Source organism: Scyliorhinus torazame, chromosome 6, assembly GCF_047496885.1.
Source record: "Scyliorhinus torazame isolate Kashiwa2021f chromosome 6, sScyTor2.1, whole genome shotgun sequence".
Classification (NCBI taxonomy): Eukaryota; Metazoa; Chordata; class Chondrichthyes; order Carcharhiniformes; family Scyliorhinidae; genus Scyliorhinus; species Scyliorhinus torazame.
Genome location: NC_092712.1, coordinates 308,200,235 through 308,216,936, shown reverse-complemented (window position 1 = coordinate 308,216,936; position 16,702 = coordinate 308,200,235). Strand labels below are relative to the sequence as shown.

Below are 16,702 nucleotides of genomic sequence, written 5' to 3'. Positions count from 1 at the left end.
CCTAGCCCCTCAATGTTGGGGCTCGGCCCCCAAAGATGCGGAGCATTCCGCACCTTTGGGGCGGCGCGATGCCCATCTGATTGGCGCCGTTTTGGGCGCCAGTCGGCGGACATCCCGCCGTTTCCGGAGAATTTCGCCCCAGATCACCCACATATCACAATGCTGCTTTATCTCTTTCTCGAAGCATCCTGAGTTCCTGGTAGGTGCAATCGACGAATGCTATCTTGTGTTGTTAATGCCACATTAATTGTCAACTTGTAACCAAACTTATTGCAGGAGAAACACATGTGAGACTGTTCTGCCTGGGTGTGAATAGAGACCCCGGGCGTCATTCTCCGACCCCCCGTCGGGTCGGAGAATGGCCATTGGCCGCCGTGAATCTCGCCCCCGCCCCCGCCGAAGTCTCCAGTACCGGAGATTGGGCGGGGGTGGGAATCGGGCCGTGCCGGTTGGCGGGACCCCCCGCTCAATTCTCCGGCCCGGATGGGCCGAAGTCCCGCCCAGAAATTGCCTGTCCCGCCGGCGTAAATCAAAGCTGGTATTTACCGGCGGGACCAGGCGGCGTGGTCAGGCTCCGGGGTCCTGGGGGGGGCGCGGGGCGATCTGACCCCGGGGGGTGCCCCCACGGTGGCCTGGCCCGCAATCGGGGCCCACTGATCCGCGGGAGGGCCTGTGCAGTGGGGGCACTCTTTCCCTTCCGCCTCCGCCACGGCCTCCACCATGGCGGAGGCGGAAGTGACTCTCCCCACTGCGCATGCGCGGGAAACTGTCGGCGGTCGCTGACGCTCCCGCGCATGCGCCGCATTTCCGCGCCAGCAGGCGGGGCACCAAACGCCATTTCCGCCAGCTGGCGGGGCAACAAACGCCATTTCCGCCAGCTGGCGGGGCGGAAATCCCTCCGGCGTCGGCCTAGCCCCTCAATGTTGGGGCTAGGCCGCCAAAGATGCAGAGCATTCCGCACCTTTGGGCCGGCGCGATGCCCGTCTGATTGGCGCCGTTTTTGGCGCCAGTCGGCGGACATCGCGCCGTTGGGGGAGAAGTTCGCCCCCCATGTCATCAACAATGGCACAAATTAATGGAAGTCAAGATTATTTGAGTTTTCTTGGAAACTTTCCCCTGTTGACAGTCTGTAGCATCGAACACATGATCCATTCATTAAACCTGGCAAGCCCATCTCAGCAAAGATTTATGTGAACATTGATCATCATTGCTTTTGTTAAAAACAGATGATCTGTGACTGAATTACAGAATCACAGACTACTGCAATGCAGAAGAGGCCCCTCGGCCCATCGAGTCGGCGCCGACACATGGAAGGCCCTGACCTGCCCACCTAATCCCACTTGTCAGCACTTGGCCCATAGCCTTGAATGTTATGGCATTGCAAATACTCACCCAAGTCCAAGTAGCGGCAACCCGCCTCTACCACCCCCCAGGCAGCGCATTCCAGCCCATCAGCACTCGCTGGGGAGATTTGCTTTTCCTCAAATCCCCCCCAAAACCTCCCACCCCTCTGCTTGAATTTGCGTCCCCTTGTGACTGACCCTTCAACTAAGGGGAACAGCTGCTCCCAATCCACCTTTTCCGTGCCGCTCAAAATTTTGGTTGTTAACATGATAAAAGTAAAGTCGCCATCGTCCCAGATGACCATAGGCTGCTTTCCCCTTTGAGGGGGGAGAGCTGACTGGTGGTGATTTAACCTGAGGGTCGCCACACCTCAGGCGAGGGGCAAGGTTGAGAAGGCGGGGCCTTCATGAAGTACGTCAGCATGTGTGGGAACGGAACCCATCACCAGCCCGCTGTCCAGCCAAGTGAGCGAAACCAGCCCTGAACCTTGTGAGTCAGAGGTCACTGATCCACAACTGACAATGTGACCAAAAAGCAAAAAAATCCCAGACAACAATTTGCTGTGCTCTTCTAATGTAAACATCATTAACACATCAGACACCATTTACAATTTGGTTCAATCATGTATACATCCATTCAAGCTTAAGGTGTATAAAGACCCGATATATGGAGCCTTCCGGTGACGGCGGGCGGGAGGCAGCCACACACTGGAGGGCTCCCGCTCGGGAATAGTAATTTTGGGGTTTTAACGCCCAGTCCCAGGGGCAACGGAGGCTGAAAAAGCTGTAAGAAGGCACAGGGAGGAGAAATGTCCAAGCTTGAGGAAAAAAAACGATCGTGAAAAAGGGGGTTAATGAAAGTCCGCCGGTGAGTGGAAAAGTCAGCGCAGGAACTGTAAGGAAAGCGGAGGCTGGAGCACCAGGGGAGGCCGCATCGCTCACAGCAGAAGAAATGACCAAGGTGATGGTTGTGGAACTTGAAAAACAGTTCACAAAGCACATGGAAACGATGAAGAAGGAGATGGGGGCGGTATTGAATGTGCTGGTGGAGGAGGCGATTGCCCCGGTGAGGGCGGCGGTATCAAGCGCAGCGGCGGAGATGCGGGAGCAAGGTGAGACACTGAAGGAAGTGGAAGAGGCATTTTCGCAGCACAGTGATCAACTCACCTCGATGGGGAAGGAGTTGCAGAAGGTGACAGAGACCAACAAGGGTCTGCGAGCCAAAATGGAAGACCTGGAAAACAGATCCAGGCGGCAGAATCTGAGGATTGTGGGTCTGCCTGAAGGGGTGGAAGGCCCGAGGCCAACAGAGTATTTTGCCACGATGTTGGTGGAGCTATTGGGGGAGGGGGATGATCCCTCCCGATATGGACTGGATCGGGCTCATCGGTCGTGGAGGCCTATACCAAAGGCGAGTGAGCCGCCAAGAGTAGTAACTGTGTTTCCGTAGGTACAGCGTGAAGGAGAAGGTCCTGTGCTGGGCAAAGCAGAAGCGGGTGGTGCAGTGGGCTGTGTGGTGTTGGGTGTTCTAACACACAGAAGAGCCAACACAGTTGCATATGGTACAACACTTGTTTATTTAAACTTGCTATTTACAACTTGGTCTTTGCACTCTGCACGTGGGGGGCTCCCTGCTTGTGGTGTTTCAACAGCTCTTTCATGCTTCCTTCTCCCCAGACCTACTGACCTCCAGGTGTCGTGCTCGTGCTTTTTATGTGGTTGGTGTTCTTGTCTGTGATTGGTTGTGGTGTTGTGTACTCTGATTTGCCTGTTAGTGTGTCCATCATGATGTGTGTGTTTGAATATCATGACATCCCCCCTTTTTACAAAGATATGTGCCTACGTGGTAATAAATATGATCGTGACGTGAGTGCATCTAAGAGTGTGTGTGTGTCGTGTGCAGCATGTGTCTATGACGGAACTATGTACATGGGGCGATGTCGAGTGCGTCACATGAATCCAGTTGTACCATAACATAACAGAAATGCGAACGAGAGAAGAAGAAAAAAAATTTTGAACAGTTGTCCAGTCAGACGACATCTGGAACGATAAACAACAACAGGTTATCATGTAAAATTGTCCAACTTATTAAACATATGAACTGTATTATAAGTCCATTCTAATGGGTTTGCGACGAATTCGGGTTGACCGCCTTAAGGGTGGATCAAGAACCACCGGCTGCTGTGCAGGCATGGCCATGGGTGGCGATGGAAAGGGCGTGATGTGCGGCAGCTCCACAAAGTCATCCTCGGAAGCCTGTTGAGGATCTGGCGTGTTGTGTGGCTGTGAACGTGGAAGTCGGCGAAGGGCGCGCCGATTGCGGCGACGCACGGAACCATCCGGCATGCGAACCAGGAACGAGCGGGGAGCCACTTGTCGGAGGACTTCGGCCGGTGCTGACCAGCCACCATACGGTTGATGGACGCGTACTTTGTCTCCGGAGGACAGGGGGGGCAGGTCCGTCGCTCGTGTGTCGTACCGACCTTTCTGGCGATCACGCTGCAGTTGCATGTCCCGAAGAACCGCCTCATGGTCTGTTGTCGGTGCCAGGACGGAAGGTACCGTCGTCCTGAGGGAGCGACCCATTAGTAGCTGCGCTGGCGAGAGGCCCGTGGATAACGGGGCCGATCGATAGGCCAGCAAGGCAAGGTTAAAGTCCGATCCGGCATCAGCCGCCTTGCACAGGAGCCGCTTTGCGATGTGGACACCCTTTTCAGCCTTCCCGTTCGATTGTGGATGCAGAGGGCTGGATGTCACATGAGTGAAACCATATGCTGCGGCAAAGGACGACCATTCACGGCTGGCAAAACAAGGTCCATTGTCTGACATGACAGTCCTTGGAATGCCATGGCGAGCAAACGTTTCCTTGCAGGCCCCAATGACTGCGGACGACGTCAGATCATGGAGAGGCATGACTTCCGGGTAGTTTGAGAAGTAGTCTATAATAACAATGTAATCTCTGCCGAGCGCGTGAAATAGGTCAACACCCACCTTCGCCCAGGGGGACGTCACCATCTCGTGTGGTAGAAGTGTTTCCGGAGGTTGCGCCGGCTGAAACCTCTGACAGGTTGTGCAGTTGAGCACCATGTTGGCTATGTCTTCATTAATACCCGGCCAATATACCGCCGCCCGGGCCCTTCGTCTGCATTTTTCGACACCCAAGTGGCCTTCGTGTAGTTGACGAAGAATCATCTGGCGCACACTGTGTGGAATGACGATCCTATGCGATTTCATAAGGACCCCGTCTATATTGGTGAGATCATCTCGCACATTGTAAAACTGGGGGCACTGCCCTTTTAGCCACCCTTCCGTCATGTGGCGCATCACTCGCTGCAGCAGAGGGTCAGTCGCCGTCTCTGCGCGTATGTGGGCCAGACAAGGATCATCAGCTGGCATATTTGCTGCTGTCAGAGTCACGTGTGCCTCAATTTGACGCACGAACCCCTCCGCATCTGGTGGTGTGCTCACTGCTCGGGAAAGAGTGTCCGCCACTATGAGTTCCTTCCCCGGAGTGTAGATCAGTTCAAAATCGTACCTCCTGAGTTTGAGTAAGATGCGCTGGAGGCGAGGAGTCATGTCGTTCAGGTCTTTGTTAATGATGTTGACCAGGGGGCGGTGGTCAGTTTCGACCGTGAATCGTGGCAGGCCATACACATAGTCGTGGAACTTGTCCAGTCCAGTTAACAAGCCCAGGCATTCTTTTTCGATTTGCGCGTAGCGCTGTTCGGTAGGGGTCATGGCTCGTGAGGCATACGCAACCGGGGCCCATGATGACGTGCTGTCTTTTTGCAGGAGTACCGCTCCAATACCAGATTGGCTGGCGTCTGTTGAGATCTTTGTAGGGCGAGTCGCGTCAAAGAAGGCCAGCACTGGTGCCGTGACCAGTTTGTGCTTGAGCTCCTCCCATTCCTGCTGATGCGACTGGTGCCAGTTGAATTCCGTCGATTTTTTTACGAGATGGCGCATGTTTGTTGTATGAGAAGCCAGGTTGGGAATGAACTTCCCAAGGAAGTTGACCATGCCCAGGAATCTTAAGACAGCCTTCTTGTCAGCCGGTCGTGGCATGGCTGTGATGGCGCTAACCTTGTCTGCATCGGGACGGACCCCGGACCTTGAGATGTGGTCCCCGAGGAATTTCAGCTCCGTCTGGCCGAAAGCACACTTCGCACGGTTGAGACGCAGGCCATTTTGCCGTATGCGGGTGAAGACACGTCGAAGACGATGCATGTGTTCCTGCGGAGTGGTGGACCAAATGATGATATCGTCCACATATACACGTACCCCTTCGATGCCTTCCATCATCTGCTCCATAATGCGGTGGAATACTTCAGATGCCGAAATGATGCCGAATGGCATCCGGTTGTAGCAGAATCTGCCAAAAGGGGTGTTGAATGTGCATAGTCTTCGGCTGGCCGGGTCCAGTTGGATCTGCCAGAATCCTTTGGACGCATCCAATTTAGTGAATATGTTGGCTCGCGCCATCTCGCTGGTGAGGTCTTCTCGTTTTGGGATGGGATAGTGTTCCCGCATGATGTTGTTGTTCAGATCTTTTGGATCTATACATATACGGAGCTCGCCAGAGGGCTTCTTTACACAGACCATGGAGCTGACCCATGGCGTGGGCTCCGTGACCTTGGATAGGACCCCTTGGTCCTGAAGAATCTGCAGTTGTGCCTTGAGGCGGTCTTTGAGAGGCGCAGGAACCCTGCGAGGTGCGTGAACGACAGGGATGGCGTCCGGTCTGAGTCGAATCTTGTACGTGTGTGGCAATGTCCCCATGCCTTCAAAAACCTCCTGGTTGTGAGCGAGGAGGGAATGGAGATTCGCGTGGAACTCAGCATCCGGGAAGTCGGATATCTCATCTGGAGAGAGAGACATGATGCGCTGTACCAGGTGAAGGACCTTACACGCTTGTGCGCCCAGTAACGAGTCCTTTGATGAGCCCACAACTTCGAAGGGGAGTGTGGCCGTGTACCTCTTGTGAGTCACCTGTAGCTGGCAAGATCCTACGGACGGGATAACGTTCCCGTTATAGTCAACCATCTTAAGCCGGGATGGTGTGATGAGTGGTTTGACCTTCATGGCCTGGACTGCAGAGTAAGCAATCAGGTTGGCGGATGCGCCGGTGTCCAGACGGAAGGCGACGCGCGATCGGTTGACCGTCAGGGTGGCACACCACTCATCGTCTGGATTGATGGCATTGACCTTATTGACATCAATGACGGCAACTCTGAAGTCATCCTGGTCATCTGCATCACTTAACTGGAAGTCTTGATGCGTGGGCTGGACGGTCCTGACTCGTGTGCGAGGTTGTCGAGGATGCGCCGGATCCATGGGTTGAGCCGCACGACAGCGGGCTGCGTAGTGGCCTATCATGGCACATCTGTTGCACTGTTGGTATTTTGCAGGACATTGCCCTTTTAAGTGTAGACCTCCACACTTGCTGCACGTCATGACGTCACGGCGTTCGTTGCGCCACTGCGCATGCGCAGTGCGATCTTGCGGTGGGCGCGCCTGCGCAGTGCGTCCCTCGTTGTGGCCGTTATTCTTGGCGCGCACCTGCGCGGGAGACCGCGAAAAGCGCGGGAAGCGGCCGCTGTCGTCCGGGCCGTGGGGCGGGAAGAAATCGACGGCCTGGATGCGTTCAACGTCGTGGGCGGCCTGGCTTGCCGATTCGACGGCTGGGGACCCCCTCCGTGCCAACTCGGACGCCTGAAATCGGGCAAAACGGCAGGTCGCATTTTCATGGAGGACACAGGCTTCCACAGCAGACGCTAAGGTGAGGCTCTTTATTTTAAGAAGCTGCTGGCGTAGGCCACTGGAGGCAACGCCAAAAACAATCTGGTCCCTGATCATGGACTCTGTGGTGGTGCCGTAACCGCAGGACTGCGCTAGAATCCGGAGGTGCGTCAAAAAGGGTTGAAAAAGCTCCTCCTTACCTTGCAGGCGTTGCTGAAAGATGTATCTTTCGAAAGTTTCGTTTACTTCAGTTTGAAAGTGCTGGTCCATTTTGAGGATGACCGTGTCATATTTGGCCTGGTTTTCGCCTTCCTCGAACACCAGTGAATTAAAGACATCATTTGGGTGGGGGCCTGCGTAGAAGAGGAGCATTGCAATCTTCGAATCATCCGAGACATTCTGTTTTTCGGTGGCACGGATGTACAGGTCAAATCGCTGCCTGTAGAGCTTCCAGTTGGTGCCTAGGTTCCCCGTGACTTGCATCGGCTGCGGTTTGCCGGTGTGGTCCATGTCCAGAATGGCAGGTTGGTAGGCAGGTATCGATCCACTCCTGTACCATGTGGTGTTGGGTGTTCTAACACACAGAAGAGCCAACACAGTTGCATATGGTACAACACTTGTTTATTTAAACTTGCTATTTACAACTTGGTCTTTGCACTCTGCACGTGGGGGGCTCCCTGCTTGTGGTGTTTCAACAGCTCTTTCATGCTTCCTTCTCCCCAGACCTACTGACCTCCAGGTGTCGTGCTCGTGCTTTTTATGTGGTTGGTGTTCTTGTCTGTGATTGGTTGTGGTGTTGTGTACTCTGATTTGCCTGTTAGTGTGTCCATCATGATGTGTGTGTTTGAATATCATGACAGGCTGGAGCTGGTAAACGCATATACCAGGACTTTACGGTGGAGCTGGCGAGGAGGCGGGCTGCCTTCAGCCGGGTGAAGAAGGCACTGTACATCAGCAAGGGCAGTGCGGCATTGTATATCCAGCTAAGTTGAGGGTGACCTACAAATCCAAGGACTTTTATTTTGCGACGGCAGAAGCGGCGGAGGAGTTTGCGAAGGCAGAAGGACTGTGGCAGAATTGAGAAATGGGACTGAGAGCGGGTCGTGTACCGATGTAGCCTCATGTAACTTTATTGTTTCACTGCGTGTTGGTGTATGTACTAAATGAGTCAACGCTGTATATATTTGGACAAGGGAAGAGTTGGGACTTTCATTTGCAATGATGGTTCTTTGGGGCTTGGGTGTGTCTGCTGGGGTTGTGTGCTAAAGGGTATTTCTTGGTTTTCCTGGGACTGGGCAAGGGAGAAGGAGACCCGGGCGGGGGCCTCCACGCTGGCCGGTTTAAGCCGGCCAATGAACGGGAGTGAGGTGTGGGAGGGGCTGCGGCCATTGGAGCCTGGTAGAACAGGTTTCGGTGAGTTTAGCCGGGGTGAAAAGTTGAGGGGAAGAACCGAGGTTGGGGGGAGGAGTTTACAAGAGGAGGGGAGGAGTCTGGGAGGGGGGGTGGGGGGTTGTCTACAATTCATGGGTGTCATTCACGGTACTCTTTTGGGCATTGAATGGCATTGATTATTAGGGGAGGGTTGTGGGGTGGACTATATATGGCAATGATGACCAGGGGCGATTCCTGATTCCTTTTTCTTTTTTCCTTTTTTCCTTCTTGGGAGGGTTTGTTTTATTTGATGCTTATATTGTCAGGTGGGCCGTTGTTTGGGTCGGTGGGAGGATGGGATCGTTGTTGTTGGTAGGGGGATTGACATTGCATTCGTTACCGTTTACTGTTTGTTGGTGGGGTGTAAATTCTGAAGAAAATGTGTAAATGGAGAATAAAAATATTTTTTACAAAAAAAAAACACCCGATATATAATGGGAACATATTTACAATTGGCAAAGATGTGAGTTTCACTAAAACAGAGGTCATCATGCCGAGGTATTAAAAAGCTCGCAAATTGGAAACCAAAACAAAGTAATGAAGATCTACAACTCTATGGGCACAATCTATCAGACGAGCCGTGTCCCGATTGGGGTCGTAGCGAGGCTGGTAAATCTCGCGAGAGGCCTCTTGAAAGATTTATTGGCTTCGTCAAGCCTCACGAGATCTAACGAGGCGTGACAAGGCCAATAACGATCGAACGAGATCTCGCGAGGCGTCACGCTCTGCATCCGGCCAATTGAGGTCGGGACCCAGATTTGCATATTCGAGTGAGCAGTTAGTTTCACTGGAAGGTGTCTAGGCCGGATCTACCCAGTGCCTGGAACCTAACGGTCTCGCCCCGGACACCCCGTGCTGGGGATTGGGCCTGGGGGTGGCCTGCCCTATATGAGGTGGGGTGTGGAGGTTTCGATAACTCCTTGATTGTTGAGTTGGGGCATTGGGGACGTCCGGAGATCATGGTGGGGGGGGGGTCTAGAGATCGAGCGCCATTTAGAAAAGGCTAGTCCAGGAAATGGGATTAGGTGCGGCCTCTGCAGGGCCTTCCTCTCCAAGGCCCCAAAATAAAACAGAGTCCCGTTTAATACGGGCGAGTCGTTCTCAATGCTGCCAGTGCCAGGAAAAACCTGGATAAATGCACTTGTGGCGGAACTCGAATTCATTTCCCATAAATCACACCCTTTATCTTACAGAGAAAGGCTTCTAACATAACAGAACAGGATATATACGGAGTACAGTAGCATGGTAGCACAGTGGTTAGCACAGTTGCTTCACAGCTCCAGGGTCCCAGGTTCGATTCCCGGCTTGGGTCACTGTCTGTGCGGAGTCTGCACGTTCTCCCCGTGTGTGCGTGGGTTTCCTCCGGGTGCTCCGGTTTCCTCCCACAATCCAAAGACGTGCAGGTTAGGTGGATTGGCCGTGCTAAATTGCCCTTAGTGTCCAAAAATGTTAGGTGGGGTTACTATGATACAGGGTTAGTTTGGAAGTGTGGGCTTAAATGGCTGTTTCCAAGGGCCGTGCAGACTCGATGGGCCGAATTGCCTCCTTCTGCACTGTAAATTCTATGATGAGTGGTTATGTTTGAAATTATAATCTAATTTTGTGCAGCAAGTGCTGATTGACTTGTGCATTATTTCTGGTTTTGATAACTGCACCTACTATTGCATTTAATTCTGAGAAAGCTGATCTGGAAAGATAACCGTTCCAAGCTTCTCACCGTAAATGGGTCGAGCAAAGCGCAGCACACAAAACTGTCCGAGAAAGAATTGATGTATTTTCCTTTCTGTTAAAGATTTTCTGGAGATCTGGAGCGTCGATGTACACACCAACCCAGGCGGCATTAACAAGACACGGCATCATACGGATCTCTATGACTGCAATAATCTGATTGTGAGACGCGGCCAGCCTTTCCAGATAACAATCACCTTCAACCGCGCCTATGATGCAGGGAAGGACAAGTTGTGGATTGAGTTTTTGATTGGTGAGTACTGAAGAGTGAGCCTGTAGAACATATTGGAGTCTGGAACAAACTGCCTGAGGGGGTGGTGGAGGTGGGTTCGATCGAGGTACTCAGGAGGAGTTGGATTGCTCTTTGAAAAGAAAGACTATGCGAGGTTACGGGGATAAGGCATGAGAGTGGGACCAGGTGGAAGGCCCTTTCAGAGATCCGGTGCAAACCTGATGGGCTGAGTGGCTTCCTAATGAACTGTAAAGAGTCTGCAAATCTGTGATTTTTGAGTGCAATTCAGCAGCATTGGTGCAGGAGTCCACATGCTGTTGTCATGCAGCACGTCTGGCATTAGTGCCAGAGACATTGGGTAATGCTACTTTTCTTAGCCTGATCTGGTGGGGGGGTCGGAGAATCCCGCCCCTGCCGGCCGCCGAATTCTCAGGCCCGTGATGGGCCGAAGTCCCGCTGCTGTAATGCCGGTCCCGTCGCCGTGAATTAAACCACCTCCCTTACTGGCAGGACCAGGCGGCGCGAGCAGGCTCCGGGGTCCTGGGGGGCGGGCGGGGCGATCTGGCCCCGGGGGCCTGGCCCGCGATTGGGGCCCACCGATCTGCGGGCGGACCTGTGCTGTGGGGGCGCTCTTTCCCCTCCGCGTCGGCCATAGCCTCCGTGATGGTCGACGCAGAGGTGACTCCCCCCCCTGTGCATGCGCAGGGATGATGTCAGCAGCCGCTGCCGCTCCCGCGCATGCGCGGACTTCCTCCGGCTGGCGGAGACCCTTCGGCCCTGGCTGGCATGGCGCCAAAGGCCTTCCATGCCAGCCGACGGGACAGCAACCACTCCGGCGCGGGCCTAGCCCCTAAAGGTGAGGGCTTGGCCCCGAAAGGTGCGGAGAAATCCGCTCCTTTGGGGCGGCTCGATGCCGGAGTGGTTCACGCCACTCCATCCCGCCGGGACCCCCTGCCGGGTAGGGGAGAATCCCGCCTAAGATCTCTGAGTGATGGAAGTCAGGGTTTCACAGGTGGGATTGAGCATTGATTTTCCTTTGAATAATTCATAACAGAACAGAGGTTACATCTGGCTTCGAGCTGTACCCTTTCAGCTGTGTGGCCCCAGGGAAGCACAGTCCTACTTGTACTTATCTTCCTGATTTGTTCGTTTGTCCTGGTTATCTGCATTAGAGGTTTGACCAGAACTGTTTTTAACAGTATTGTCTTCTCGGTGAACAAATCTCAAATCAGCTAGCCACCAAAATTTCTCAATCGCAGCAACTTGAAATGTTTGCTCATTAATGGAATGGGGATGTTTGGGCCCGAGAAGCCTTGGGATATAATCTTGGAATCTCACCATCCAATTCTATCCAGCGTTAACCCTGCCTGACACCTGCAGGGTCAGTGGGAAGGAAAGACATCTTATTAACAAAGGAGGTGCCTTCAAGCAGGTGCAGATGGCTGGTGTCTGTCCCAAATAACCCCAGTTTTTATCCCCCCCCCCCCCGCGCCCCCCCCCCTTGCATTCGTTCCCAATCCAAGCTCCCTCCAAAGTACAATGAGGCCCATCAAGATGTTGAAAAATGTAACCTTTTCTTGGGGGCCGGGCTACTTGCCTTGCCCGTGTCTCCCTTTCAATGTCAAGTGTCTTTTGGATGTGACGTCAAACTAAGGCCCTGTCTACCTTCTCAGGCAGACATGAAGATCCCATGGCACTATTTTGAAGAAGATCAGAGGCGTTCTCCCCGTTGTCCTGGCTGATAATTATCCCCAACCACCATCACGTGTGGCCATTATCACATGGCTGCTTGTGGGAGCTTGCTGCGTGTAAAATAACTACCACGTTTCCTACTTAACAACATTGACTACACTTCAAAAGGTACCTAATTGGCTATGGGGCCGGTTTAGCTCAGCTGGTTCGTGATGCAGAGGGAGGCCAGCACCGTGGGTTCAATTCCCGTACTGGCTGAGGTTATTCATGAAGGCCCCGCCTTCTCAACCTGCCCCTCGCCTGAGGTGTGGTGACTCTCAGGTTAAACCACCACCAGTCAGCTCTCCCCCCTCTTAAAGGGGAAAGCAGCCTTTGGTCATCTGGGACTATGGTGACTTTACACTAATTGCCATAAAGGAAAGCTAAGAGAATTTTATCATCTATTGTGAGGGGTTATGAATGTAAAAATAGGGAGGTTTTGCTTCAGTTGTAAGTAAAGTGCACGTGTAAGACCACATCTGGTGTACTGTGTACAAAATTGGTCATCTTATTTATGAAAGAATGCAAATGCACTGGAAGCTGTCCAGAGAAGGTGTATTCGACTGATACCTGGAATGGGTTATCTTATGAGGAAAGGTTAGACAGACTAGGCTTGTATTTGCTGGAGTTTAGAAAAGTAAGAGGTGACTTGATTGAAACATACTAGATCCTGAGGGGCCCTGACAGGGTGGGTGTGGGGAGGATGTTTCCTCTTGTGGGAGAATCTAGAACTCGGGGTCACTGTTTAAAAATAAGGGGTCACCCATTTAAGACAGAGATGGGACGAAATGTTTTCCTTCAGAGGATGGTGAATCTTTGGAACCCTCTTCCTGAAAAGGTGGTCGAAAGAGTCTTTGACTGTTTTTAAGGACGAGGTGGATACACTCTTGGTAAACAAGGGATATAGGCTATTGTAGTTCCTTTCCTTTGCGTCACCAGGAAAATTGGAATACTGGCATATGGAGAGCCCGGCCCCTCCTCTATTCCCCAATAACGTTTTCCTCGTCAGGGATGGGTGGAGGTTTTGCTTCTTACACGATAGGCCAGAAAACCCACCACAGGCAGATCCTCCTTTCTGCTTCTTGATGGATGCTGTCTTTCTTTCACAACAGTTGAATTGGGTGGCGTGGTGGTTGGTGGAGCCCCTGTGCACTTTCATACTGCGTGGCCCACAGAGGCAAAAAGGTCAGATACTCCTGCTGGGATTCTCCATTCTGGATTCTCCCATCAGTGGAGAATCGGGACTGGTCTCCACTGGGGCTAGGAGTGGAGTCCGGGGGCGAGATTCTCCGACCCCCCGCCGGGTCGGAGAATCAGCGGGGGCTGGCGTGAATCCCGCCCCCGCCGGTTGCCGAATTCTCCGGCACCTGATTTTCGGCGGGGGCAGGAATCGCGCCGCGCCAGTTGGCGGGCCCCCCCCCGCGATTCTCCGGCCCGGATGGGCCGAAGTCCCACTGCTAGAATGCCTGTCCCGCAGGCGTAGATTAAACCACCTACCTTACTGGAGGGAGAAGGCGGCGCGGGCGGGCTCCGGGGTCCTGGAGAGGGGCGCGGGGCGATCTGGCCCTGGGGGGTGCCCCCACGGTGGCCTGGCCCGCGATCGGGGCCCACCGATCTGCGGGCGGGCCTGTGCCGTGGGGGCACTCTTTTCCTTCCACCTTCGCCACGGTCTCCACCATGGTGGAGGCGGAAGAGACTCCCTCCACTGTGCATGCGCGGGAATGCCGTCAGCGGCCGCTATCGCTCCCGCGCATGCACCACCCGGAGATGTCATTTCCGCGCCAGCTGGCGGGGCACCAAAGGCCTTTTCCGCCAGCTGGCGGGGCGCAAATTCGTCCGGCGCGGGCCTAGCCCCTTAAGGTTGGGGCTCGGCCCACCAAGATGCGGAGCATTCCGCACCTTTGGGACGGCGCGATGCCCGACTGAATTGCATCGTTTTGGGCGCCAGTCGGCGGACATCGTGCCGATACCGGAGAATTTCACCCCGGGTGTGAGTCTCTCTCATGAACCGTGCAACTATACGTATGGTGAGAGCTTGTGGAATTCCATCGGAATCCTGGCATTGCTGCCATTTTGAGCTGGGGGCCTGATCCCAAGGGATGGAGGCAGGACCCCCTTCCCTCCGCAACGCTATTCCTGCCCCACTCCTCCTCCCCGCCCGCTGAAAAGGAGGGGCATCTTCCCCCTGTCATGGGAATAAGAGGTCATCCCCCACAGCATGCATGCATCAGTGTGATCCTCCCCTCCCCCCCACTGACCCCCCAGCCCCCCCATCAGACACCCCATCAAAACCCCCTCCGACCTCCCATAAGACCCCCTATCAGACCCACCCATCAGAGACCCCCATAAGAGACCCCCATCAGAAACTACCATCAGACTCCATAAGAGACCCCTATTAGTCACACTCATCAAATGCTCCCACCAATCATCCCATCAGAGACCCCCATCAGACTCCCCCATCAGTCTCTCATGCCTGAAAGCTGAAGAGCAGTCCAGACAGTAAAGTGAAAAATAATTGGGTGGGATTCTCCCCTACCCGAAGGGCCTCCGCCGGCTGCCACGAGTTGGCGAATGCGCGGGGGCGCCAGCGTGTGCTGCCGATGGCGTCATCCTCGCGCATGCACAGAGGGATTCGCTTCCGCACCGGGAATGGCGGACCGATACAGCCTCCGGTGCAGAAGGATAGAGTGCCGTCACGGCACAGGCCCGCCCGCGGATCGGTGGGCCCCGATCGCGGGCCAGGCCACCGTGGGGGCACCTCCCGGTGCCAGATCCCCCCGCGTCCCCCCAAGAACCCCGGAGGCCGCCTGTGCCCCCAAGTCCCGCCGTTAAGGGACCTACTCCAATATACGCCGGCGGGACTGGCAAAGAGCGTGCGGGACTTCGGCCCATCGCGGGCCGGAGAATTCGGGTGAGCCCCGGGGCCCATTGAGTCACGCCGGACCCCGCCATTCTTCATCAGTGCCCTGACCACTTTGGTCCTCAGGCTCCACCGCGGCTGACCTGCGCTTGGCCAACCCCCCACCCGGTGGAGTTCGCAATGAGGGGGTCAGGTCATGATAGCGGGGAGCTTCAAGCCTTTAATTGCACACATTGATCCCGGTGGGGGATTGGAACATAGCAACGGGTTTGGCACCCTGCCATATTACATATTTCCCTCAATTAACAACACTGAAATAAATTATCTGCAGATTGTTACATTGTTATTTGTGGGACCTTGCTGTGCACAAATTGACACCGTCCTGGAGCCTCTCCACCTTGCTGAAAATGGTGGAAGAGCCCCGAATCCAGAGGTCCTGCCCCTGAACGTGACACCTACCATTTTCATGGGGGACTGGAATGGATCGGGGTCTGGATTTGTGCAGATGCATTTTGCAGAGGCAGCTGTCCACAGAAATCTGAAGCTATCTCCATTTGTGTATGATTTGGGTGTGAGAGGTGCCTAGAGTCCAAAGATGTGCAGGTTAGGTGGATTGGCCGTGATAAATTGCCCTTAGCGTCCAAAATTGCCCTTAGTGTTGGGTGGGGTTACTGGGTTATGGGGATAGGGTGGAGGTGTTGACCTTGGGAAGGGTGCTCTTTCCAAGAGCCTGTGCAGACTCGATGGGCCGAATGGCCTCCTTCTGCACTGTAAATTCTATGAAACCTGAGATGTGCAAATCAGACCTTGGTAAGGTCTGATCTTTGTGAATTAATCTGGATAGCCAAGGTACCCCTTTGGAGAGTTAAGGTACCCCTTTGGATATGGCCCCAGGACACCTTTAAGGGAGGTAAGCTACCTTTTGGGTAAGGTAAGGTGCCTTTTGGGAGGGGTCAAATGCCCTTTGGATTTTTTAAAAGTAGGCATGAATGTGCATAATAAATGCATAACTCATTGGAACTGTCAAAAATGTCAAGCTGAATTGTCAAAGGGTGGTGTCAAGCTGTCAAGGCATTTAAAACTGCCCTTAGTGTTGGGTGGGGTTACTGGGTTATGGGGATAGGGTGGAGGTGTTGACCTTGGGAAGGGTGCTCTTTCCGTGAGCCTGTGCAGACTCGATGGGCCTATTGGAGAAATTATGTGAGTGTTAAAAAATTGACTGATTGCTATTTCACCGTTAGTTGGCATAAGCCTTGAAATTACCATCGCTGGATTAGTGCAGCAAGACTGATTTCAGTCCATTATCAAGGTAGGGTGCAGGTCATATGCATCCTCCACACTCATTCCGGAGCCGCATGGCATAACTCCCAATATAGGCTTCCCTTCCCCCTCACCCGGAACTAAATCTGACATTAAGGGCGCAATTCTCTAGACCTGTCCGCCGGCGGGATCATCTGGTCCCACCAACGTTGACCCCTGCTGCAGGTTCCTCAATGTTACGGTAGCACTGGCGACAAATGTGAGTCATCATTGACTTTGGCCAGACTGGAAGATCCTCCACCATGGGAAAACCAGCCACAGAGGGGGCTGGAGAATTCGGCTCTGTGCCAGACATTTTAACAAGTCGCGTTTCCAGAG

The 16,702-nt window shown here is 53.8% G+C and overlaps 1 protein-coding gene across 2 annotated transcripts in view; it reads left to right on the top strand.

Annotated features, from left to right (window-relative positions):
- Positions 1-16,702, top strand: part of LOC140425576 (coagulation factor XIII A chain-like) — a 140,906-nt gene that overhangs the window by 39,677 nt on the left and 84,527 nt on the right. For both annotated transcript variants that reach the window (XM_072510022.1, XM_072510024.1), the window contains exon 3: positions 10,306-10,494. In XM_072510022.1, the coding sequence (XP_072366123.1) occupies positions 10,306-10,494 (189 nt within the window). The remainder of the gene's footprint in view (positions 1-10,305; positions 10,495-16,702) is intronic.